Genomic DNA, 24,832 nt, shown 5'->3' with positions numbered 1-24,832 from the left:
CCTCTGGTGTGATGCCAGGGCTTAGTGCTGCAGCCAAGTTCCCTGGTGATAGAGGAGTTTCCACCACTGGAGGCTTCCCGTTCTGGCTTTCCCCACCCTACCTTACACCATCCAGCCTTTAAAAATAACTCCACTTCCTGTGGAGCCAAATAGAGTCATTTGAAGGCGCCGCATGCAAAAGAAGCAGGTAATGTTGATGCTTTAGGGGAGAACATCCTGATGAAGGAGGACCAGAAGTAAAACAAGCAAAAGGCTAAGCAGCAGCTCGGAGAGAGCAAGAGAAAACACCAGAAAGGAGGGGGCTGGGACAAGATCTAGTGCCCAGGGTCACAGCTGTATGATATGCTTCCTTTATCTAGATCACCTTCTAATAGCCTGTTCAGCTATGAACTCAATGGATTAATCCATTGATAAGTTAGCCTTTTCACAATCCAATCACTTCCCAAAAGTCCATCAGCTGGCCTTTGGGAGATAGTTTAGATTCAAATGATAACAATCTCCTGTTTCATTCTGTGCCTCGTCAAGTTAGGCATTGATTGCCTCCCTGTACTAATTTTTCGTTCAAGTCATTTACCATGGATTGGAAAAGCCAGGAAGTGACATTTAAGCATGTACAAGTTGAATGTGACTATGAAGGCCAAGAGCATTTTGAGGACATGTGCTGTACACTTCTAACCTCACAACAGGAGGACGCTGGGACATGGTGCAGACTGGGATGGTGGGTCGTGGATTGGACTGGCGGAGGGGTAGGAATGTAGTAGGAAGTCCTGTTGGGCCAGGGGTAGAGAAATGGGCTGAACTGAGTTCCACTGTGTACTCAGCTACGCATTCTTCTGGTTCTCATTTGCTTCAGCAGCACTCTAGGTAGTGACTGTCACTGTCTCACCTTAATATCCAACCGAGACCCAAGTCCAGTCAGCTCTCCCTCCTGAATACCTATTGTATATGTCTGTAGCTCATCACTATCACCATCCTCTTCATCCAAGCAAACATTATTTCTTAATTTCAATATCACAATAATCACTTCCCTTTTGGTATAGAGCGGGGCTACTACCCTTTTAGGCTAACTCCTGCAAGCCACTTGTTTTTGTAAACAAAGTTTTATTGGCACACAGCCACACCAGTCATTTACATATTTCCTGTGACTTTTTTTGTGTGTGCTAGATTTGACTTTTTTTGTGTGTCCTAGATTTGTCCTTTCCTGCTTTTATTTGTCTGAATGCTTCCAGGCATGGATTGGCTTGAGGAGCACAGTTGTCTGTCTTATTCACAAGCCTGCTCTCAGGCTTACTCAGTAAATATTTGTCCAGTGAGAAGGCCCTGAGTGTGACAGACACAAACCCTCCATGAGATGGGGGTGTGTGCTGGGTCCAGGATGGGGATGGCCCATGAGTAAGATCCTCAGTGTGAGAGAGTAGGAGGCAGTGGCAGAGTTGAGTAGTTCCAGCAGAAATTCTTAGCCCGCAAGACGGGAAACCTTTATTACCTGATCCTTCGTAAAAGGTTTGCCAGTCCCTTTTTAGAGGACATACTTTTTCCCCCAAAATCCATTTTACTCAAGAATTTAAAAAAAGGAAATAAGAAGGAGAAAGAGAAGAAGAAAAAATACCTACAACAAAATTTCAAAACATGTCAATCGGGGGCAACAATGGTATATACATTGCACATTGTCATCCCCAAGTCATTCATCGAGAGCACAAGACATCTGCATTCAGTTGTCCAGACAATACCAACACAAATCTTTCTCTTCAGCAAATTCAGAGAAATCAGTAGTATAACCATATTAACTATTTTTTATACATATACACACATATACATGTTTTTTTCTTTTGGCTTGTCACACGAATGAAACACTATGATGTTTACATGTGTGTCTTATTTATTTCACTAATGAGTATGTTCTCAAGTCACATCCATTTGCCTATAAAAGTCTCCAGTTTTTGTTCTTCTTTAAGACTGAGTAGTTCTCCATTATATAAAAATGCTGTATCTTTTTTATCCATTATTTAGAGGAAATACTTACTTGTATAATTACTTTCGATCTTTCCCCATGTCTGTATCATATAAAGAAATCTAGAGTCTCCATTTCTTTGATTATACCTCTGGGATTTTTGTCTTACTGAATTCCTCACACCTTTAGAGAGAACTCTGTTTGAGAACAGAGTGCAGAAAAATCCCCCATTCTGCAGTGTCCCCCTCCAACCTATTTTCAGTGCAACAGCTTGTCAAATTGTAAATCTGAACGCATCACTCATATTTTAAAATCTTTTTGTGACTTCTATCACTGTTAGAACAAAGGCTTGAATCCTGACCGAGCCCTTTGTGGGAGCTGGGCCTTCTCTGCCTCTCTAGCCTCGTTTCTCACGATATTTGCCCTGCTCTTCTGTGTCCTGCCCACGGTGGCCTTTTTTCAGTTCTGTACATGGGTGGTACTCTTCATGCCACAATGTGTTTTCACATGCTGCCACTTCTGCTTGGTATGCTCTTTCCCTGCCTCTGTGTTGGACTCATTCCTTTCAGTTACTCTTCTGGTTTCAGCTCCACAGAGAAGCCTTCCATGACCCCCTAGATCAAACACTACTGTCTTCTCCTAGAGTTCCAGATGCTTTTCTTTGTGGCACCTGTCACAGTATAGTATTACATTTCTTGGTGTTAAGTTTTGTAGCACCTCTGTTTCCCCACTAGACAATAAGCTGCCTGAGGGCTGGGCTTCTCTGGCTCGTTGTTGAATCTTCAGGCCCTTGCACAGGGCTAGAAGCTTGCCTTGCAGTTACTCTATAAGCATCTGTGGATTCAGTAAAATTAAGTACACAAAAATTTTGCTTCTCAAACTTTTAACTGGAAGAGATTATTACGATTAATAACAGATGTGAAGGAGGAGAAGTTGTATTCTTTCAATGAGGAAATTCTGTAGATACTTTAGGTCTATAGACAAAGGAAGAGAGCTCCTGGAAAATGCTTGAAGCAATGAAGTCTTCCTCTGTTCTTGGGGAAGATTATATGGAGAAAAGGAAGGATAGTCCTAGAAATGGGTTCCCAAGGGTGTACTTCCATTTATATCAGTTGGTGGAAGCTGTAAAAATCTCTGTCCACCTGACATTTTGGTGGTCAATTTTGAAATGTATGCACCTGAAAGAGAAGAAAACTTCTCCAGAGAATCCTAAGGAAGAAAAGGCTCCCATTTAAACATCATAAAAAGTAAATGAACATTTTTTCCAACCCCAACATCTAATTTGACCTTTCTAAACATTAATGTCATAACCACAAATAAATGGTGGGTTCCAAGACGCCAGGGAAAAGTAAGCTCTCAAAAAGTCTGAGAAAACATCAGTCAAGAGAAAAAAATAATTTAGAGTGGGAATAAAGTACAGACTGTAAATATGGAAAAGGAAAGAAAAGCATTTTAAGAAAATGACCTTCTTGTGAGTTGTACTCAGCGGTTTGATGTCATTAGCAAGCTGGTCTTATTGATTTTCTTTTATTCACGTAGTAAACAAATGGAAATCTAAGCATTCCACCCACCACAGCATGTTGTTTCCTGTAGTTATAAATATATTTTCAGCTCTCTTGGCCTGGGCAGCCATGTGAGGGAAGGGGTCTTAGAGTAGACCCTCAACCCTTGGGTATCTGGCTTACAGGCCTATTTTCTTGTTCTGTATTTCCTTTAATGTGTAGGAGTGATTGATAGAAGGGTATGCTAGAACACACTCTACAGGTCACAGTGGTCACAGTGACTAATGGCTCTCCCCGAGAGACTATCACCAGCAAATGCCCAGAAATGGCCTGCCAACTCTGCCAAGCATCCACCCTACAGTCTACTGGTGCCAGGGACATCATGCTTCGTCACTGTATGGGTGAGGTTCACACGCCATACAAGTTCTACAGAGTGTTCTTATGCAGGGATCAGAGTGTATCAGTCTGTTTTCTGTTACTCTGCAGAACCATCTGAAGCTATGGATTTAGAAAAAAGAGTTTATTTACTTCCTAGTTGTGGAGGCTGAAAGTTCAAACAGTATAGTGTCACTCCGGTGAGGGTAGCCCTGGCTACCTCACCTCATGGTGCGTAGTAAAGCAGTGGCAGGGGTACATGTAAGAGGAAGAAATCACATCACCAGATGCGAATATTTTTATTTATTTGTGTGTATTTTTGGTACTGGGAATTGAACACAGGACCTTGTGCTTGCTTGCCAGGCAGGCGCTTATGCTGCTGAGCTATAGCCCCAGCACTAGCCTTGTTCTTTTTAATGACCCTCTGGTCAGAACAAATTCAAGAATTACCTTAATTCCTTCTGAGGTTAACACTCGCAGTGACCTAAGGACCTCTCACTAGTCCCCATCTCTTTTTTCTTTCTTTTGTGTTACTGAGGATTGATCCCAGGCCCTTGATACTGAGCTATATCCCTAACTGTTTTTATTTTTTTTTAATTTTGATATACGGTCTTGCTAAAATGCTCAGTTGCCGCAGCTTGGGATCCCCCTGCCTCAGGCTCCTGAGCTTCTAGGATTACCAGCACTGCTGGGATTACCGGTGTGTGCTGTCACGCCTGGCTGGCCCCATTACTTAAAAACTTACCAGCTCCTCACATTACCACACTCACGTGGGACCAAGCTTCCAACACATGAGCCCTCAGAGAACACACTCAGATCATATCCAAACCATAGCACAGAGGGAGTGGTTTAGAAGACACGAGGCACGCTTTGAACTAGCAGCAGCACAGGCCAGCATAAACCCAGTGAACCCTAGATGGGTGCCTATAGTACTTAGAGGAAGGAAAGCAGACAGTGGGGAAAAAGGTGTGAGCATAATGAAAGAAAGGAAGGGTGAATAGAGGAGGAAGAGAAAGAATGAAAATAAAAGAAGGCAAGGAAGGGGGGCTGGGAATATAACTTACCTGCTTAACAAGTGAAAGGTCATGAATTCCATTCCCAGTACCAAAAAAAGGGAAGAAAGTATACCAAATTTAATGGTGTAAAGCAACAACCATTTAATTGGCTTGCAGTTTTGGAACTCACGCTTTTGGCTGGGTTTAGTGGTCCATCGACTAGTCACAGTTGAACACTTCCGTGCATCTGAAGTTGGCTGCTAGTTAGTTGGGTGACTGATTGGGGGGGGCAGTTGGCTGTTGACTGGATCAATGGGCATGACTGGTGCATAACTTTCATCACCTGGCAAGGTAGCTCAGATGTATTTCCATGTACAATGGTGGTGTAAGGGTCCAAAAGCACTTTTCAAGCTTCTCCTTGCATTACATTTGTTGTGCCCCATTGGGCAAAACACATGGCAAGACTGGTCCCCATTCAAAATGTGGAGAAACTGACTCCACCTTTTCATACAAAGAGCTGCAAAGTCACATTATAAATGGACAGGCATGTTGGTATGGGAAGAACTGATGGCCGGTTTTGCACCCTATCACAGAAGAGAAGGGCTGGACGTTTCTTCTGCTAGCAAGGTAGGGAAAGACACAGTAGTCTTGAAGTTGAGTTTGAGGCCCTCGCTTTGAATCTAAAAAATATTAAACCACCAAGTTTCTACTGTCCACAGCTTATCTGTCAAACAGGGTGAGATAATAAAGAATGTAACCTCTTACTCATGTCCAGTGGGAACAATAAAAACTTAATGCTAAGTTTCCTTGTCTTATATCTCCTGGAGTTGAACTAAGGAGCAGTTAAGTGTTTAGTACATCTCAACTGGCAGATATGCTTGGAAACAGAAAGAAATCTTAAAATGTTGGCCTTAATTTCTAGCACAAGTGGTTTTCTAAAAAATATTTTTTCAAATCCATTTTATTTCAAAGAGGCAAATAAAGAAAAGAAAAAAAAAACCCACAAAATTTCAAAACACATAAATCAGGGGGCAACAATGATATATACATTGTGGATTGGCATCCCAAAATTATTCACCCAGAGCATAAGACATCTGCATTCAATTGTCCAAACTATACCAGCACAAATATTTCTCTTCCTCAGAATAAATCTGCAATATAACTATCTTGACTATCTTTTTAGAATATACATATATATACATATGTATGTATTGTTTCTTTCAGCTTCTCACACTAGTGAGACAATACAATGTTTACACATGCATGTCTGATTTATTTCACTTATGAGTATGGTCTCAAGTTGCATCCATTTACCTATAAAAGTCTCCAGTTTATCCTTATTTATGGCTGAGTAGTACTCTGTTGTATAAAAACACCACATTTTTTTAATACATTCCTCAGTTGATGGGCATTTAGGTTGTTTGCAAGATCTAGCTATTACACATTGTAACACAAGTCTTAAATATACCATAAAGACTTATTAATGAAGGGAAAATTCACATCTGTTTTTCTTAGTTACTTGGTGAGGCCCATTGTATTGGTACAATTGCTTGTTCTTTCCTCATTTATGTATCTTTTGGGTCATATTTTTCTCATTGAAAATAAAATATCAAAACAGTTTAAATAGAGGTAAATGCTCATTTGTTTGTTGGTATCCAGTTGAAAGAAAAGTTAAGAGTTAATTAGAAAATGTCAGTCATGGCCATTGGGATTGATCTGGAGTTGTGATAGTTACCTACATTAAGTTCTCTTGTGGAAATGTTTACATGTAAATGAAAGATAACTTACTTCTAGTAAGCATACTTTGTATGCTATATAAGATATTTCAAACATAAAGTTTAGGTGTTCTTTGGGGAAATAGTAAATTAATGCTTTTATGAAATGATTAATTGGTGAATCCTTGCAGATGCATTTATTTTTAAGGTGGCAGTTGTTTATACCCTAAGGGAATTGATGCGATCTGTTGAAATATCTTATAGTGCTGCCATGTTGGATAGAGGGTGAGTGGTTGCCTTACCCTAAGCATGGGGGCTGGAGGTTGGGGAATTATTTGAAGGTGAGTCTCTATGTGGGCTTTAATTGCAGTGTGGGCAGAGGCAACCAGTGACATTCCAGCCTGTGAAGTACACTTGGCAAGCCTCAAGCTAGAGAAGGGGAGGCAAGGAGAAGACAGAAACCGTGGGATACAGGAAAGTAGGAGTAGGAAAAGGGAAGATCAAGAGAGAAGGGAAAGCTTTCAGTACAACAGAAAAGTAGCCTGGTGCCAACAGTTATGAGGGGCCTTCCAGCCACTTCTGACCTGCTTTATTCCACCTCAGCACACAGTCTCATCAAACTGACCAAGAAGCCATGTTTTTTTTTTTTTTTGTTTTGTTTTTTTTTTCCTGTACCGGGGATCGAACTCACGACCTCAAGGTTGCAAGGAAGGTGCTTATGCAGCTAAAGTAAATCCCCAGCCCCCAAGAAGCTATCTTTTGAAATGGTTCAGAAGCCAATTTAAAAAGCTCTTTTAGTCTTCTGCAATTTAACAGCGATGGATACCAGGACATTCTTTATCTTTTTTAAGTTCTTTGGCTCTGGTTTTGGTTTAAACTGTTTCCTCTCTTTGGAATGATCTTTCCCATTTCCTCACAGTAAGGGAGTTGTACATCCTTTAGGAAACAGCTTAACCATTACCTTCTTGAGGTAACTTTCTGGGATCCATTTTCCCACACGCTTAGGGCCTCTTTGTCAGTGCAGCTGATCCTGTGGCACCTCCAATAAGCCTGGTGTTCTGAGTACAGTCACCACTGTTCCCTGGGCTAGGTACCCTTGTGCAGGGTACAACCTAGAAGCATACAAAATGGCCCTGTTTGTGGGCTCCAGTAGGCATTTGGTACTTTTTGGGGGGGAGGGTAGTCCTTTGTAGTAGTATCACATTATCCCAGAGGGCAGTGGGGCAACTGCCACAGTGGGTTACCGATTGCCCTCAGGAGGTGTGGCCCTGGGGGCAGCCACCCAGAATGGGGGATTTGATTCTCAGATGCAGCCTCCCTGAAAGCTTTCTCTTCATTGGAACAGGGCTGTAAGTGTGCCCAGAGATATTTTCCTTTCCACCCAAACCATTTGTAAAATGGGCTTGCCTTTGTTTTTTGACCACAATGATATTACCCTGGGTTTTCACCAGCTTGATAAATAGAAGAGGTTGGGTGCATTCCCAGCCTCCCTGATGTCATGGTTTGGGGCGCTCCACAACTGTGGGAAGTTTCAGTAAATCCCAACAATTGGTGAGTTTGCTGTTATTCCCTGAGAAATTTCTGTTTTCTGTGCCATGTCTTACATAATTTGATATGGTTCTTTTTGTGACTTGCCCTTTCCTTTCAATGATGTAAGAACCTCAGACACTGGCAGTCGCTATGTTTTGTTACTGAAGTGCTGGTGCTGATGAAGTCCTCTTTCCTGTTTAGTTGCTGTGGGAGATGAAGGCTGGTGGAGGCTGTGGTGGTGATTGGACAAGGCAGGATCCTCAGGCTGAAGGGTGGGCAGCTCATTAGTTAAGTTTAGGTTCCAGTGTCTACCACACATGATCACATTATTGCTTTTGAAGTTCTTTTCCGTAACTTGCTGGAGTGAATTCCTGTTGCATGACTGGGCAGTTTGTTGGCTCTGAGACCAGAAATCTTTGTACCCTTATTAGCTGGGCCTTTCTAATTGGTTTAGAGCTGGGAAAGGGGGTTATGACATTGGACTGAGAAAGTGAGAGAGCATTCTGATTTATCCAACCCCTGAGCTTGATTTAAGAATTCTGTTTGGAAAGCCAATTCAAAACAGAATTTCTGTTCTGCCTTTCCTTGCTAGAAGAAATGTCCTTCTTTATATAAGTAACACATGAATACAGAGCTGTGTTCTGTAGAGTAAAAATTTAGCTTCATCCTTTCCTCCATCACACTATGAAGGCTTGGGTGGGCTCTTTGTGTGTGCGTTCATCCATATCTCATTATGAATGAACACATATAGATATGTAGTTTTGACTGATTCTTAACATGTCATATATTATTGTCTTAGTCACATTCTCATTGCCAAGACACAATACCCAACATCTACGCCCTAGAGGAGAAGTTTATTTTGGCTCACAGTTATAGTCCATGTTCCTCTGGTTCTAGGGCAGAAACAGCATGGCAGAGGGCTATAGTGGAGGGAAAAAACTGCTTACATCATGGTAGCCAGGAAGCAGAGAGGGGAAGGAGTTGTGCCTTTCTGGGTCATGCTCCAGTGACCCACCTCTTCTGACCAGGCCCTGCCTAATATATTGAGCTATAGCACCCTAATGTTCCAGTTACCTGCCAAAAGGCCTGTCTCTGAACACATGGGAGTTTTGGGGAGTCATTCTTCATTTAAACCATAACAATTACTACGTTTAAAAAAAAACACTTGCTTTTTTCACTTGACTAATATACACTGACAATCTCTATTTGTCAGTGTATCTAAATCAGCATTTTTTTGTTTGGTTTGTTTGGCTTTGGTTTTGGGTTTTTTTTTTTTTTTTTGTACCAGGGATCGAACTCATGCCATCACGCTTACCAGGCAAGTGGTTGAACCACTGGGCTAAATCCCCAGCCCTCAACTTCATTTTTAAGACCCTGAGTAACATTCCATAATGTAGCTGTACCATCATTTATTCATCTATTGAACTTCATCTGGCACAAAGCTTCAGTGACAGCATTTATGATTCTATTTTTGTGAATATGTGTCAAAATTTCTGTAGTGACCATCTCTGTAAATAGAATTTCTATACATGTAAACACAATATTTTAAAGTAACATTTTTTTAAAAAAGCTATTCCCACTTAAAATTTCAAAATCTCAAAGTTTACATTTCCAGCAGTGATATATATAAGTGTTTATTTCCCTGCATGGTCTCCATTTTTAGATATTATTAGCCTTTTTACTTTTTTTATCCACTGGGAAAAAGAAATGTAATTGTGGCTTGCCCTACTTTCCCACCTGAAAGTGTTCCAAACGAGCCTCCTGTTGTTCGTTAGTAAACTGGATTACTAGGAACCATTAAGTGTTCTTTATTGTCATCAATAAAGTTTTGGAAGAGGCAATATGCTGCAATTGTGAAATTTCATCAAAAATATCTTTAGAAACCCCTGTATAGAAAATTTTCATCTTCATAGATACTTGATGGATTTATTCCTGTATTCAAGTCACAGTAATTTGATTTTTTGTTTGACTATTTTAATGGTTTTTGGTTGGTAGTTCTATATCCATTCCATGTTGGGCACTGGGACATGTGTTTGTAATTTGTTTTAGGACAGGACAACATGGTTGGCGTTTTTTTGGTTTGGTTTTCTTTAACATTGCTTAATGAAGTATGTCTGGTCTATTGGGCTTTAATTTACTAAGGAGTTTCTCTCTCTCTCTCTCTCTCTCTGAGTGTGTGTGTGTGTGTGTGTGTGTGTGTGTGCGTTTGATTTTAAAGACTGTATTGTGGTAGAAACTCACTGTGTCCCCTTGTTTCTTCTCATTTGATTCCTCTTTGAACATTGAACAGTTTGTTGACAGTTACCAGAAGTAGATCGGTTGGTTTCCACATGATACTACACTCTCCTCTCATACATTTTGATTTGAAATTCATTATATTTCTATTTCACATGACATGACACCATTATCTGAAGTGACTGTCATCTTTGAGCTAATAGCTGTACCAGTGTTTGGATTTTGAAGTTAAGGATGATGGAACATTCTAAAAGGTACAACACAGGTTGTTAGTAGTGCTCCCTACTTTGAGTGGAGACCCTAATTCCTTTCCTCATCATACATCTGATCTGTCCCTCATTCATGCCATTGCCAATGCCCCTGACTCCCTTTTCATCTTTGAGCCAAACTTAATAATCAACAGAGTCATTTATTAAGACACAAATACATGAAGAGATACCTAACCAATCATGGTTTCTAGAAGGGATTACCGCGCTCCAAATGTGCTCTGATCTTTTCCATCGTCTGATGCTCCCATAGTGCCCTTGAGGAAGCCTTAAATTGAACAATAATGCACGCTGCTAAAAATATTAACAAGCTCAGCCCCCAAACTGCCTTTGGATTTGTTCTTCCACTTGATACTACATTTCTTAAGAGCGAGTCTTGCATTGCCCATTTCTTGTATAACTCTGAAATTCAAGGCTTTATGTGCAGCAAAAGACCCAGAAGCTCTTGACTGCTGAACAAACCATAACACTGAAGTCTTTGGGTACCAATAAAGCCCACTTCCCATTAGTCTAATTGACTCTGTTCTTTTCTCATTTTCAGATGGGTGTAGAGTTTCTCCACTTTTTTTCTGAAATTCCTGACAGGTATGTAAAGCTATTTCTATATGTTAATATTGTAGAAATGTTGAACATGTCCAGTTGAGTTCTTTCCTTTCATATTGCACCCCCGCCCCGTGCCCTGCTCCTTCATTGCAAGTCCCCACCGCCATGGCAAATTTTTTCTTTTCTGTTTCTTTTGTCTTAACTCCTCATTCCCACTTGGAGCTCTTTTCCTTTCAGACATTCTTCCTGGTATCTCAGTTTTTTTTTAATAGGCTTTCAGGAGTGAGTTCCGATTTCAAAATTACATGCTACAATAAAAGTAGAGGGAGGAGAATGATTATTTGAATTATATTAAGTTATATAGAATTCTTTGGGATTGTATTTCCCTGCTTTCTCCTCTTCTGCTCTCTGGACTTGCCTTTTTGGCTTCAGGTCTTATCTTGTTTTGAAGTGGGCCATTGATACATTGTCTCTCTTATCTAAAGTGTTGTACACATGCAGCTTTCAAATATGCCTTCCAACCAGATCTCTGCTTTTGACTGTCCTCTAGGAGCTGTTACAGACTTGCATGCTTGCCTGCTCTTCCTCGCCACCCCTGCCCTCCCTCTCTCTCTCCATCTGTCTCTCTTTCTGTCTCATCCCTCTTCCTTCCTCCATATCACCCTCCTTTTCTCCCTCTGTGATGCTGGGGGTGAAACCAGGGCATTTCGCATGTTAGGCAACTGCTCTACTACTGAGCTACACCGCCACCTCCATTGCTTCCACCTTCTTTTGAGATTCATAAATGAGTGGTTATTTCTGTAATTTCATTGATAAAAATTATCAAAATCCTCTAAATAGCACAAGTGAAATTAGGATGATTCTATTATAATCCGTAAGATAAGTATCACATAGCTATTATAATAGGTAGCAGTAAGTTATTGTTATAAATAAAGTTAAAACTCTTGAGCAGAGTCACTCAGCTAGTAAATGGCCAAGCTGGAACTTGAAGGAGTTGGCAGAGGTATGGTAACAAAACCAAGAAAGGACCCAGATTACTGGGGCAGGGGTGGGGGGAGCAGAGGCTTTCTCAACTACCAACCTTTCTCTCTAGTATGAGCTTGAAGGATCTAAACCTTCTCCTTTAACCCTTGTGTCCCAGCCCCAGTGTGGATCACCACCCGAGGATACTTTTAATGAGAATATCCTCTTGTATTTCCCTCCTCTACATATTCATGGAATGATTTTGCAGCAGCAGATTCTCGACCAAATCAATTAAAATACCCTTTCTGGTTGCCTGCTATAGGGTTAAGGTTCAAGTGGAGACCAAACTTAGATAAGAGAGGATATTGCGTTTTGGTGCCTTGTTTTTGTTATTAGGCCAAGTTGAGATTCATTGACCACAAAAGAAAGTGTTTTTTAATGTTTGTTTAAGTCACTTTTATTTGACTATGCCACTGACCAACATTTTGGAAACATTTCTTGAGTTCATTCATCTAGTTTACAAATATTTAACAATGTTCTTTTATATATAAAGTATTACACTAAAGACTCAAGACAGCAATAAACAAGATAGAACTCTTTTCTGCCCTTGTGTGCTTACAGTCACTACTTAGATTCATTGGTCACTGGCATAGTCTTGAGACTCTGTGATTTTCTGCTCATTTGTGTGTGTTGAGCATATTTACTGTGAGCAGTGTGTGTGTGTGTGTAGACCCTGAAATGTGAGGGGATACAGGTGATGTAAACTCGCATCTTTCTTCGGATAATTCATATGTGGGTAATGAGCTGTATAATATGCAGGTAGGATACGGGAAATTTGGAGATGTGGGGGGAACTGAAAAACATAACACTGCTCACAAAGTTTTATAGTTGTATTTTTAAGTGCATCATTTAATTTTAATATTTCACATCTGATTTGACTCACTTGTTTTATTGAATAAAACTTTTTATTTTAAAGAGAAAAAACCCTTTTAAGGAGAAAAAGAGACAATTTTAATTTCAAAACAAAATAATAGGAAAGTAACAATGGTTAATACATTGTACATGGTTATCTTTAAATTAGTACCTCAGAGTACAAGATACCGATGTTCAATCAAAGCTTCTTTTTTCTGCATTTGAAAGCACTTATGGCTTGTTAAGAAAATCATTTTGCACTATATTTAGCCAACAAAGTTTCCTTCCATTTGCTTCTGGAGATGTGAAAGCTTCATATTGCAGTCATGCCATGTAGTTCAGCTTTGACTTGTTTCGTGCTGTGACAAATAATACACAGAACTTCATGTAAGAACTCATATTCAGATTTTATCAGTTAACCCAGTTTCTGTCATCTGCAAGACTTTTTTTGGCATATGGCATGTTGTTTCTCTTACTACAGCATTGCTGGCTTTAGTTCTTGATGACCTTATGTTCAAAAAATTTTGTTGCTAAAATCCAGAATAATTTTTCTGGCCCTATATTTATTCAGATTACCTCGATTTACAAGATTTGAAATTGCTGTTAAATATTTCTCTGAGTACTCCATTATATATATATATATATATATATATATATATATATATGCACTTTTTTTGGTAAAAATGTAATGACATTTCCTTGTTGGATTTTTGATATGGGACTTTTGCTAGTCTTACAAAAAGGAGTCGGAATATGCTCTTTGTTTTTCTCCTTTGAGTTTTTTGTGTGACTGGAATCTTGTTCCTTAAATAAAATTTGATTGAATCACCGGTGAAATCTGGGCCTAGAGTTTTATTGTGCAGAAAGTTACCTATTAAAGCTTATTGTTTCTTCATGATTCCTTCTTGGTTAAGTTGTAGTTTTTTTCCAGGAATTTGTTCATTTCTGTCCACTTTTCAAAATTTCTGAATAGAGCTGTTGCTAAGAACTGTTTGTTTTTATGCTCATAACGTTTCTTTCTGTAGTTCTGGGGATCAAATCCAGGGCCTTGTGCATGCAAGGCAAGAGCCCTACCCCTGAGCCACATCTCCAGCCCTATGCTCCTAACACTTACATTATGTTGATTTTTTCCTTTTTTCTCTTTCCTCGCTTTGCTTCTGTCTTTCTGCTGTCCTGTTTTTTAATTTTACCAGAATTGTTTCTTCAAGGAAGAACTTTGTCTTTATTAGTAATATTTATTTTATGGCTCTTTTCTATGTCATTGTTTTTTGCTTTTGTTACTTTTTGGAAGGGCCGGGCACTACCTCCAATCAAACTCATTACCGTGTGCTTGGCGAGGCATGTGCTTGTGCTGCTGAGCTATATGTTCTTGGCCCCTGGTTTTTCATCATTCTATGTCTTTGGGTCCATTTTGTTGCTTTTTTTTAACTTGTTGAGAAGGATTTTAATTCATTAATTTTAAGCATTTCTGTTTTTCTAACGTGTACACCTAAAATGTAAATGCCACTCTATTATTAGCTCTATTTACATTTTTGATACATAGTGTTATTATTATTGTTTAGGTCTAATGTTTTATAAAATGCATTATAACTTCTCCTTTGACCCATTAGGTATTTGCCAAATAATAAATTCAAACTTTAATTTTTGTTATTACAACTTAATTGTGTTATGGTTGGAGAACATGTCCCTTTCCATTTCTCCAGTTCTGTAAAATGTTTTGGAAATTTCTCCAATGGCCAGGCTGGTTTCATCAGCATTCCATGTGTACTTGAAGCAACTCTGCGGTTGTTGATTGGAAGGTTACATATATAGTCTTTCAGTCAAGTTAATTAAATGCGTAATTCAAATATTCTGTAGCCTTAATAACTTTTCGTTTGATTTTTATCAATTGCAGGTAGAAGTGTATGATTATCTCTTCTTATGCATCTGGGTTTTTTTCTTATATTCTGTCAATACAGCTTTGTATATTTTGAGGTTATATTGTATTCATATATAAATTTGTCCAGTCTTCTTGTTGGATTAAATCTTTTGTGCGTGAACCATTTTATGTATAGACAATGCTTTTTGCTTTTCAATTTTAATCTGTCTGACAGTAATATAAACCTATTACTTTTATTTTAATGGGTGTTGGCAGAGTATATCTTTTTCATCTTGCTACTTTTAAATTTTCTATATCATTAGGTTGTAGCTATATCCTTGTAAGTAGCACATAGTTAGAATTTGTATTTTTCCAGTCTGATAATCTGTTTTTGCTATTATTTTTCCCCTTTCTCACTTTCTTTCAGATCCACTGATTACTTTGAAAATCACTGTGCCCTTTCCAATGGTTAGGAAGCTATATATCCTATTTCTATTCTTTAATAGCTACTATAGTAGTTACAACATGAGAGCCAAGCATTCTAGTATGCATATATAGTCCCAGCTACTTGAAAGCTTGGATCCTGTAGATCAGTTGAATCCAGGAGTTTGTGACCAGTCTGGGAAGCATAGTAAGATAGCAAAACACTGTCTTAAAAAAGAAAAGAGGGCCAGGGATTTAGCTCAGTAGCTCAAGCACTAGCCTGGTAAGCACCAGGTTGTGAGTTTGATCCCTGTACCAAAAAGAAAGAAAGAAAAAAGAAAACCAGTGACTCTGCTCCATCCCCCTCTCCCTGAAGTTTATTTAAATGTATATAAGAACTTATATACTTTTTTTTTCTCCATGTCTGAGCTTTTCTCTTTCATACTTGACACTCAAGCTTGCTTCATTGGTCCATATCCAGAGGTGTAAGTGGTTTCACAGGTACCTGCCTGGATTTCTGCTTTATCCTCAGCTTTGGCCTTGAAGTTCCTTTCTATCTTGTCAGCTCTTCAACATGTTCAAGGAAATGCTTCTCATATTTTATTCTTGATTTAAAATTGCCTTTCACAGGAGATTTGGTCCCAATAACTAATCCAGCGTATTATTAAAACACTGAAGAAAGTTTTTGTGTTTTTTTTCTGAAATCTTTATTCTATCAAGTTTTTTAAAATTTTATTTAAAAGGAAAAAGAGAAAAACACAAAACAAAACAAAGCGGTGTAAGGGTACAAGTAATACAGAACTACCAAAAAAAAAAAAAAAAACAGTAAGAAATCACCAGTTAATAGATTACATATTATCATCTTAGAGATAGTTGCTCAAATCACAGTATCAAAGCATACAAAGTGGACATTCAAACAGTGAGACGGCAAACAGCTGTGTTCAGTGATCCAACCAAAAACATAAATATGGTCAGCTTCTATCAAGTTTTTGATAGAACATCCCATTAAGTCATGCCCTAGGAGTTGGCAAAGAATAAGTTTGCAGAAATTCTGAGATTGTATAAAAGTGTTCTGAATTTGTTGAATCCTTCCACCCAATGCACTAAAATTTTTTACTTAAAAGGTGACAAAGCAGAATTCAAATAGAAATTTAATTCTGCTTTTACTCAATTTCCTAATTCTTTTTTCCACTTTGTTGACAATTGAGCAGTTTAAGTCAATTTCTTTTCCACTTTTTATTCTTGCTCAATCCCCATGGAGAACCTTTTCAGTACCCTCTTTTTTAAAATTTCTTTTTGTTAGCCAACACTGAGGACTTCTAAATAGCTCAAAGGCAGGGGGCTTTCTAGTAGGCTTGGGGAGCAATTATCTTACTTCTTGTTACTCAGGTCGAAAATGTTGATCATTGCATATATCATAGCAACTGTGACATAATCAAATTTTGCCAGTTAACCAAAGATATCAGAGAAAAACTCACTCAGGCTTGCCCTACTGTAGTATCAAGCTATTTTCTCCCGTTAAAATCTTGTTTTTAATTATTCTGGATCTAAAGATAGATTTATCATTCAGTAAAGGCTTTACTGGTGATTTACATTTTAAAAATGTGATGAGAGTACTGCTTAATGGAATTGAAGACATCTAGAACAGTTTCTTGAAGTGGTTTAAGCAGGGCCCTGACATATGGTTTGTGTATCATATAACCCTACCGGTTTCCGGAGTTTTCTTTGTAATTGATACCATCTTCCTACCCATCCTTAGCACCTTAAATCTTGCTAAGAATTAATAGCTATTTAGATTGTCTTTGTTGATGACCTATATTGTATTGAACTACTCTAAATTATGCCAAAAGTTGAGGAACTAGTACAGCTGAAAAGGATAAATAAGGGTTTCAAAATCTACAGATTTCCCTTTTGATCAGTGACCCCAGAGACCTGGTGACCTAGCAGGATATTCTCAGTGCATGTAGAAAGAAATAGAAACTATGTTATTTCAAATGCTATACAACTTCTTCCATTTTCAAATATGTTTTTAGCCTCGAGAACTTTAGTCAACTTAACAACTGAAAGCAGTCTTTTTGGTGGCACCCAGTCTCTAGTAAGTTCTTGATCTGTGTTATCCTTTCAAGTTGATTGCTAGGCTCATTCTTCATTCTGGCCTTTTTCCTACTCTCATTTGTGAGTAGAGAACCTGCTCTCTTCAGTGTACAGGTATGGCCTATTTTGATGAGAGGCTCAAGTCACAGCACATGATAACCAGCCGCTGTGTATACTAATTTAATTTGAGCATCCCATTAAGTCATGCCCTAGAAGTTGGCAAAGAATAAGTTTGCAGAAATTCTGAAATTGTATAAATAGTGTTCTGAATTTGTTGAATCCTTCCACCCAATGCACTAAAAATTTTTACTTAAAAGATGACAAATTCTCAGGAGTCTGGCACTGTGGCCTGGTAGAAAGACTAGAGGTGCACAAAATAGCCATGCAATTCATCTTCTTAGAGAATGCTTGGCCTCTTCCTTCATTTCCAGAATGCGAGTATGAGGCGAGGTAGATTCTGAGGTCCTTTCCAGATAGAAACAGCTCTGATATTCTCTCCAGAGCTAAACTTAGATGCTTGTGCATTATATCTTCTAAGTCACTTCTGCCAAATCCAGGTAGACTAGAGGCCAAGGCATTTGTATAGAAGAGAGCTTTTGTAGGGTTAGGGTTAGGGTTAGGGTTAAAAAGTACCATGCTTTTGGAAGTGGAACAGGGTTTGTAAACTTAAAATATATATTAATTTTTAAACTTTTTATTAATTAAAACTTCTGATGACACATGTAAATGTATAACTCAGTGAATTTCAGAAACTGTACACACCCATGTAACCAGCATACAGAATGTCACTTGTACCTCAGAAGCCCCCTGTGGTGTCCACTTCTTTGAGTATTACAACCCCCTCCCTTCCAAAGATAACCACTTTGCTGACTTCTCAATGCATTGATTTGCCTGCCTTTGTTTCTCATATGAATGGAATCATGTGTAAATGCGTTCTTTTATGTAGCATTTCCCTGGCTAACCTTATGTCTCTAAGATTTATAAGTATGATTATACATAGCTGTAGCAGACACATTTTGCCTCCTGAGAGACATTGATATGTCTTTGCACAACTGTATTAGCATTCTCGTTTGAGTTACTCATTAGGGAAATCAATAATGTACCATTGTGAACAGAGAGAAGATGAAAGTGTTCAAGAAAAGGGACAAATGAGAGCATTTGATAATTTATGAGCCTATTGTATTAATATACCGTACAATTTATTCATTTTAAGATGTAAGTCTTCTTTTGAAGTAGGAGTCACCTGCTGGTCTAAGACATTGTCAAGCCACATCAAGTAAGAATCGCTCTCCTTGTACTGGTTGTGGTTACTAAATGACAGGATATTTTTTGTCTTTTTGAGACATGGTCTCACCATGCAGTTCAGGCTGGCCCTGAACTCACTTTGTAGCCCAGACTGGCCTCGAACTCCCAGCGATTCTCCTGCCTCAGCTTCCTGAGTGCTGGGATTACAGATGTGCACCACTGCGCCCAGCTAATGACAAGATTCTTAAAGATTGCTAACTTTACTTTGAGCCTGTAAAATTGTGGTTCATTCCCCCCACCTTCTTTCCTTGCCTTCACCTTAAACCCTGACCCTGCAAGTACTAGGTTCAAAATAGAGATTTGCTGAGTGAATTAGTGAATGAATGAAGAGTACAGCTAATGCTTATACAATGCCAGCTAAGATCGCATTTACTCATCACCATAGCAGTGCTATCAGGATGATTCTGATATCATAATTTACTAAATGGGAGAATTTGACCATTGGAAATTACTTGTTCAGTGTCACATTACGTGGCAGAGCTGGAACCTTTGAACTCATGCTCCTTAGTCTTCACCACTGAATGCACACTCTGTCCCTAGCTGGAAGGTGGCAGTGCGGCTGGATTCCTGATCCTTGGTTGTGCTGGTCAACTCCTCCACGAGAGTGGAGCAGATGCAGTCTTAGCCTTTGCAGTTCTGTGCACTGAACTCTTCCCAATCCATATCCCACCTCTACCACACGTATTTTCTTCTAGTTAACTCCTGCTAAGTTCTCATATCTGATCTGGTACACATTGGCTCTCAATACGTATTTGTTGAATGAATAAATAAGTGAATGGTAAATGAAGCTTTTCAATTCCATCCTGATAGCAACTTTGCTTTTTTAAAAATGTTGACTCAATGACTATTAAAAATATAAGCAACAATAAAATAAAATGCAAAAAAGAAATTTCGGGGTACCACTCCTTTTACAGTATGAGCCATACATAGGGTGAATTATTTGGAAAATTCTGTGACCCCTTTCTGATTCTTAGCTTAGTTTTTACCCAGCCTTTATATAATGTTACTAATTATATATGTAACACTTTAAAAATTTTTTCTCTTGGTATTTGGCATGTGTTGATATTTTCCATAAATACGTGCAGATTGTCATGTAAAGTATATCTTGCTGGGTGGCATTCTCTTAATACTGGTAAACATGGATTTTGCTTTTTATAGCCAGTACCCACCTGGCATTACTGATTTTCTGGAATCATGGTAGTAATTTAAAGGAAGCAGGATGGCAGGTTGTCGTGGTTGAGGAATGACCTTTCAAGTATTACTGTGTTGTGATTATCACAGCTGTGATGATCTATTGTCCCCATATTTTATTCCAGAATGTTTTTCTCTGGTGGGCAGTGCAGCCATCTTGGCAGACCTGAAGAAGGTTCATTGACATTCAAAATATTCCTTGTCCTCATTTGTCTTCATGTCGTCCTGGTTACATCCCTGGAAGGTAAGATCCCACTTTGCCCTCTTTTTCTTTTCTGTTCATCTGTTTGTGTGTATGTGGGATTTTTGTATGTTGTTTAGGATTTTTTTTTGTCTTTTTCTTTTTTTATCGGTACCAGAGATCGAACTCATGACCACACACTTGCAAGGCAGGCACTTATGCCGCTGAGCTAAATCCCCAGCCCCATGTTTAGGATTATTTTTAACACGGAAAAAAATCATACGTAACATAGTTACCATTTTAACCACTTCAAGTGCACACTTTGTTAGCATTTAAGTATGATCACAGTTTTGTGCAACTGTCACTACTATCCATTTCTAAAAAGTTTTCATCATCCCAATTAAAAACCATACTCATTAAATAATAGCTCCCTAACCACTCTCATAGCCTCTATTCCTTATTTCACTATGAATATGCCTATTCCAGGTATCTCGTATAAGTGGAACTGTAAATGTTTGTCTTTTTGTATCTGATTTACTGCGCTTAACATAACGTTTTTGAGGTTCCTCTATGTTGTGGCGATGGATCAGAATTTATTTCCTTTTGAGACTAATAATATTCCAGTGTATATATGTTCCCCATTTTGTTTATCAATTCATCAGTCAGTGAACATTCAGGTTATTTCCATCTTTTGGCTATTGTGAACAATGTTGCTATGTACAAATATCTATTTGATTCACCGCTTCCACTTCCTGGGGTATGTTTTCAGGAGTGGAATTACTGGGTCATGTGGGGATTCTGTGTGCAACCTTTTGAGGAAGTGCCAAATATTTTCCATAAGTTCTGTGCTATTTTACATTCCTACAAGCAAGGCATAAGGGTTCCAATTTTTCCACATCCTTGACAACACTGTTATTTACTTGTGTTTTGATGATAGGTATGAAGTGGCATCTCTTGTGGTTTTGATTTGCATGTTCTTAGTGATCAGTGATGTCGGCATCTTTTCATGTGCTTATTAGCCATTTGTATCTTTGGATAAATTTCTGGGTTTTTTTAAAAATTGAATTGTGTGTTTTCTTTATATACTCTGGATGTTAATTCCTTATCAGATACATGATTTGAAAATATTTTCTTCCATTCTGTGCACCATTTTTGCACTCTCTTAATAGTGTTCTTTTCAGGCATAATTTTTTAAAAATTTTAATGAAGTCCAATTTTTCTGCTTTTACTTCTGTAGTCTATGCTTTGGTGTCATATCCAAGAAATCATTACTAGACTCACTGTCAGGAAGATTTCCTCCTGCATTTTCTTCTAAATTACTTATAGTCTTAGTTCTTTTGGTTAAGTCCCTTGATTCATTTAGTTAATTTTTGTGTATGGTATAAAGGTCCAACTTGATTCCTGTAGTTGTGTATATCCAGGTTTCTCTGTATCATTTGTTGAAAAGAGTGTCCCTTCCCCTTTGGGTAGTTTTGGCTATTTTGCCCAAAATCAATTGGCCAAATATATGTGGATTTATTTTCAAAAGTATCTGCTTAAAGATATTTTCATATGGAAATTTAAAAGTGTTACAGAAGCAGCCAAATGAAGCACATTGGTATTTTCAGAAAAAGGAACCTTTAGAAGCTTATGAAACAAGAAATAAAGGGTACATAAGAAGGCAATAAGAAGGCCAACAATACTAGTGCTGCCATTTCTGTGGGGTACATCTGCTAAAAGAACACTGTGCTATACAAATGTAAAGAATACTCATCAGGCATTAGACTAGAAAGTGAATTTTATTTAACAAGACATTATTAAAGACACACAGAGGAAGACTTTTCTTATTCAAGAGAGGGTGACAGGATCAAAGAATCTTCCTTGGGTAAAACAAAAATCTGCTAGTAGCAAACAATGGCAACCTAAACACACAGGTACAAATACACATATCTGCATGCAAACTAAATGGGAATCTTCCCAACAGGCTAAACACAATTGGTAAGTCTTCAGAAAGGACGCGGGGCTTCCTAATCAAGCAGCCATCAGTCTTTTAAAAAAGGAATGATAAAAACTCAATAGGTACTGATGGCTTACAATGAGCCAGGTCCTTGTTTACTTGCCACTTGTCTATCTTTATCTTCTAAACCAGATCTTTGAAGGAAAGATCGTATATTATCTCCATTTTCCAGATCACGAAGCATAGGCTCAGAGAGGTAAGTAACTTGCCCAAGGTTATCAGCCCTGGAAAATAGAGCTGGGATTTGACCCAGGGATCTGACTCCAGGGTTTGTGCTTGCAGCCACAGGGCCAGGGTTCTCAAACATAAGTATGCATCAGAATTACTTGGAAGGCTTCTTGAAACACAGATCACTGGGCCTCTTGCCCCAGAGTTTGTGATTTAGTAGATCTGGGGCAAAACTTGAAAACTGACATCTCTAACACACGCTCAGGTGATGCTGAGGAAACTGGTTTATAGACCACAATTTGAGAAGCACTGTTTGGAACTGGTGGAAGACAAAAACAAGAAGACAATGTGCTTTCTAATATAGAGATATAAATATAGATATTGATGTAGATATACAAATTCTGTTGGGGCCTTTCAACATTCATGTAAATTATGCTCACACATATCATTTCTTTGGGGCATTAAAACATTACTGTGGAAATGGCAGGGCAAAAATCAGGTGTCTCTACTGATGAGTAAATGTCCCAGGAAACATCATTGATTAGGAAGTGCCAGATCTTTGGCTTCATGTTTCGGTGTTTTTTTGTTTTTTTACCATAGGAGTAGTGGAACACAAAGGAAAAACTTAATCAGAATGAATGCTGTTCATTAGAAATAAGTTTTTTTTGAAAAATGTTATCTAAAAATGATGAAAACAGAAATGGATAAATAGGAAGATGTGGAACTTTGAAGCAAACCTAAGTAGAGAAAAGCTGAGTAGTTGTTTAGGGCAGATGAATGTATTTTCACTTCATCTTTTTGACTGTGTTAGTCAGCTTTCCATTATTGAAACTAAGTACCTGAGATAATCAACTTAAAAAGAGGAAAGGTTTACTTTAACTCATACTTTTGGAAGTTTCAGTCCATGCTCGACTGATCACATTGCTTTGGGGCCTGTGATGGGCAGCATACATTAGCTGGGAATGGTATAGGAAGCCCATTCACCTCATGAAGAGGCACTGAAAGAAAAAGGAAGAGGAAGAGATGGGTGTCCCACAGTCTCCTTCAAGAACCCGCCCCCAGTGACCTAAATCTTCCTACCAGGCCTCTTTTCTTAAACTTTTCTACCACCTTCCAATAGCATCAACTTGAGCTTTTAACCCATGGACCTTTGTGGGACAGTCCAGATCCAAATAGAGCATTATTGTATTGGTTTCTTAAAGTTATTGAAAATGCGGCTGCCACACAAGTAGCTTTGGCATCACTTTAGAATGAAATGTAGATTCTAGTGCTCACCTTCACTGCAGAATCAAAAACTCCAGGAGAAGGGCAGCAAGCCAGTCCTCCAGGTGATGCCAATGCACCCTCAAGGTAGAACCACTGGCTTAAAAGCCTTGGCTAACACACTGCTGTTGGCAGCATGCTAGAGTAGAAAGATGGAGAGATCTGGGGCTAGAACCTTGCCTCCTGCCTGCTATGGTTTTGATCTTGACTTGCCACTTAACCAATGTGAGCTTGTTTCCTTATCTTCCCAGCATGGGAGTTGTTATATAGCTCAGTATATGTATTTAAAAAAAACCCAGAACAACAACAAAAAAACTCACAAAGGCAAAGTTTTCCTCAATGAAGTGTTTCAGGATCTCAAAAGGATTAAATAGGGATTCCCTGGTGTCTCTCAGATCTCTAATAAGGGTATTGATTCATGTTATTTCATGACAGTGCTCACCACATGCAAGCCACTGTTCTAAGGACTTAAGAAGGCTAACTCTTGTAAAGCATACCCAATAACAGCTTGAAATAGTCAGTTATTAGCTCATTTTACAGATGAGGAAACTGGAGCACAGGGAGGTTAAGCAGTTTGCCCTAGGCAAACAGTTAAGACAAAGTGCAGAATTGTGGTTCAAACTCAGGTCCTCTGGCTCCAGAGTTCTGAATGATTAGTATCTATATTATATTGTTTTTGGCATTTTTTATAGTACTGAGGATTAACTCAGGGCCTGTATGCTGAGCTACATTCCCAGACATTTTTAAACTTTTTTGAGACAAGGTCTCACTCTAAATCGCCTGGGCTGGGTTTAAATTTGTGACCTTCCTGCCTCAGCCTCCCAGAGCTTGGTTTATAGGCATGTGCCATCACACCCAACTACCTTTTGACATTCTTAACCACTCTGCTATGCTAGGCTCAGTTACTCGGTGGTTGTACATCTGTAGATTAAAGATAATAGTGGAATTCATGATTGCGAGATGGCTCAGAGCCACTGTCTCCCTGGATTGGACCAAGGCAGGTTCTTTGCAGTTCACATGGCTTAGATCCAGTCTTTGATTAACATTGAAGGCACTGACTTGCTACTTTGACAGTTATCAGTTGTGCAGTAATAAGTGCCTGCTGTGTGTCCATTGTTCCTGGCTGTTGAGAGAACATTGTAGTGTCTGACTCCAGCAAATTGGAAAGATACAACTACATGGAGGACAATACAAATATAACCAGATCCGAAAATATCAGCCAGTGCTGAAGAGCTCTAACATATAGCCTTTGGCTAAATCTGTGGATTCATCTAATACGAAGTTGCCTATACTCAATGGTCCATATTCCCTTGGCAGAGGTCCACCTGTGGACAGTTCCTGTGGATGCTGATGTCTTTCATGCCTC

At 38.8% G+C, this 24,832-nt stretch overlaps 1 protein-coding gene across 4 annotated transcripts in view; it reads left to right on the top strand.

The window, feature by feature from the left end:
* Adgrg2 (adhesion G protein-coupled receptor G2) overlaps positions 1-24,832 on the top strand; it is a 142,550-nt gene that overhangs the window by 19,917 nt on the left and 97,801 nt on the right. For all 4 annotated transcript variants that reach the window (XM_003466386.4, XM_013148915.3, XM_063242962.1 and 1 more), the window contains exons 2-3: positions 11,111-11,154; positions 19,984-20,102. In XM_003466386.4, the coding sequence (XP_003466434.2) occupies positions 11,111-11,154; positions 19,984-20,102 (163 nt within the window). The remainder of the gene's footprint in view (positions 1-11,110; positions 11,155-19,983; positions 20,103-24,832) is intronic.

The sequence above is a fragment of the Cavia porcellus genome, unplaced genomic scaffold (assembly GCF_034190915.1).
Source record: "Cavia porcellus strain 051 isolate PalLab524CR breed Dunkin Hartley unplaced genomic scaffold, mCavPor4.1 scaffold_33, whole genome shotgun sequence".
In the NCBI taxonomy this organism is placed as follows: domain Eukaryota; kingdom Metazoa; phylum Chordata; class Mammalia; order Rodentia; family Caviidae; genus Cavia; species Cavia porcellus.
This window is presented reverse-complemented; position numbering and strand designations above follow the sequence as displayed.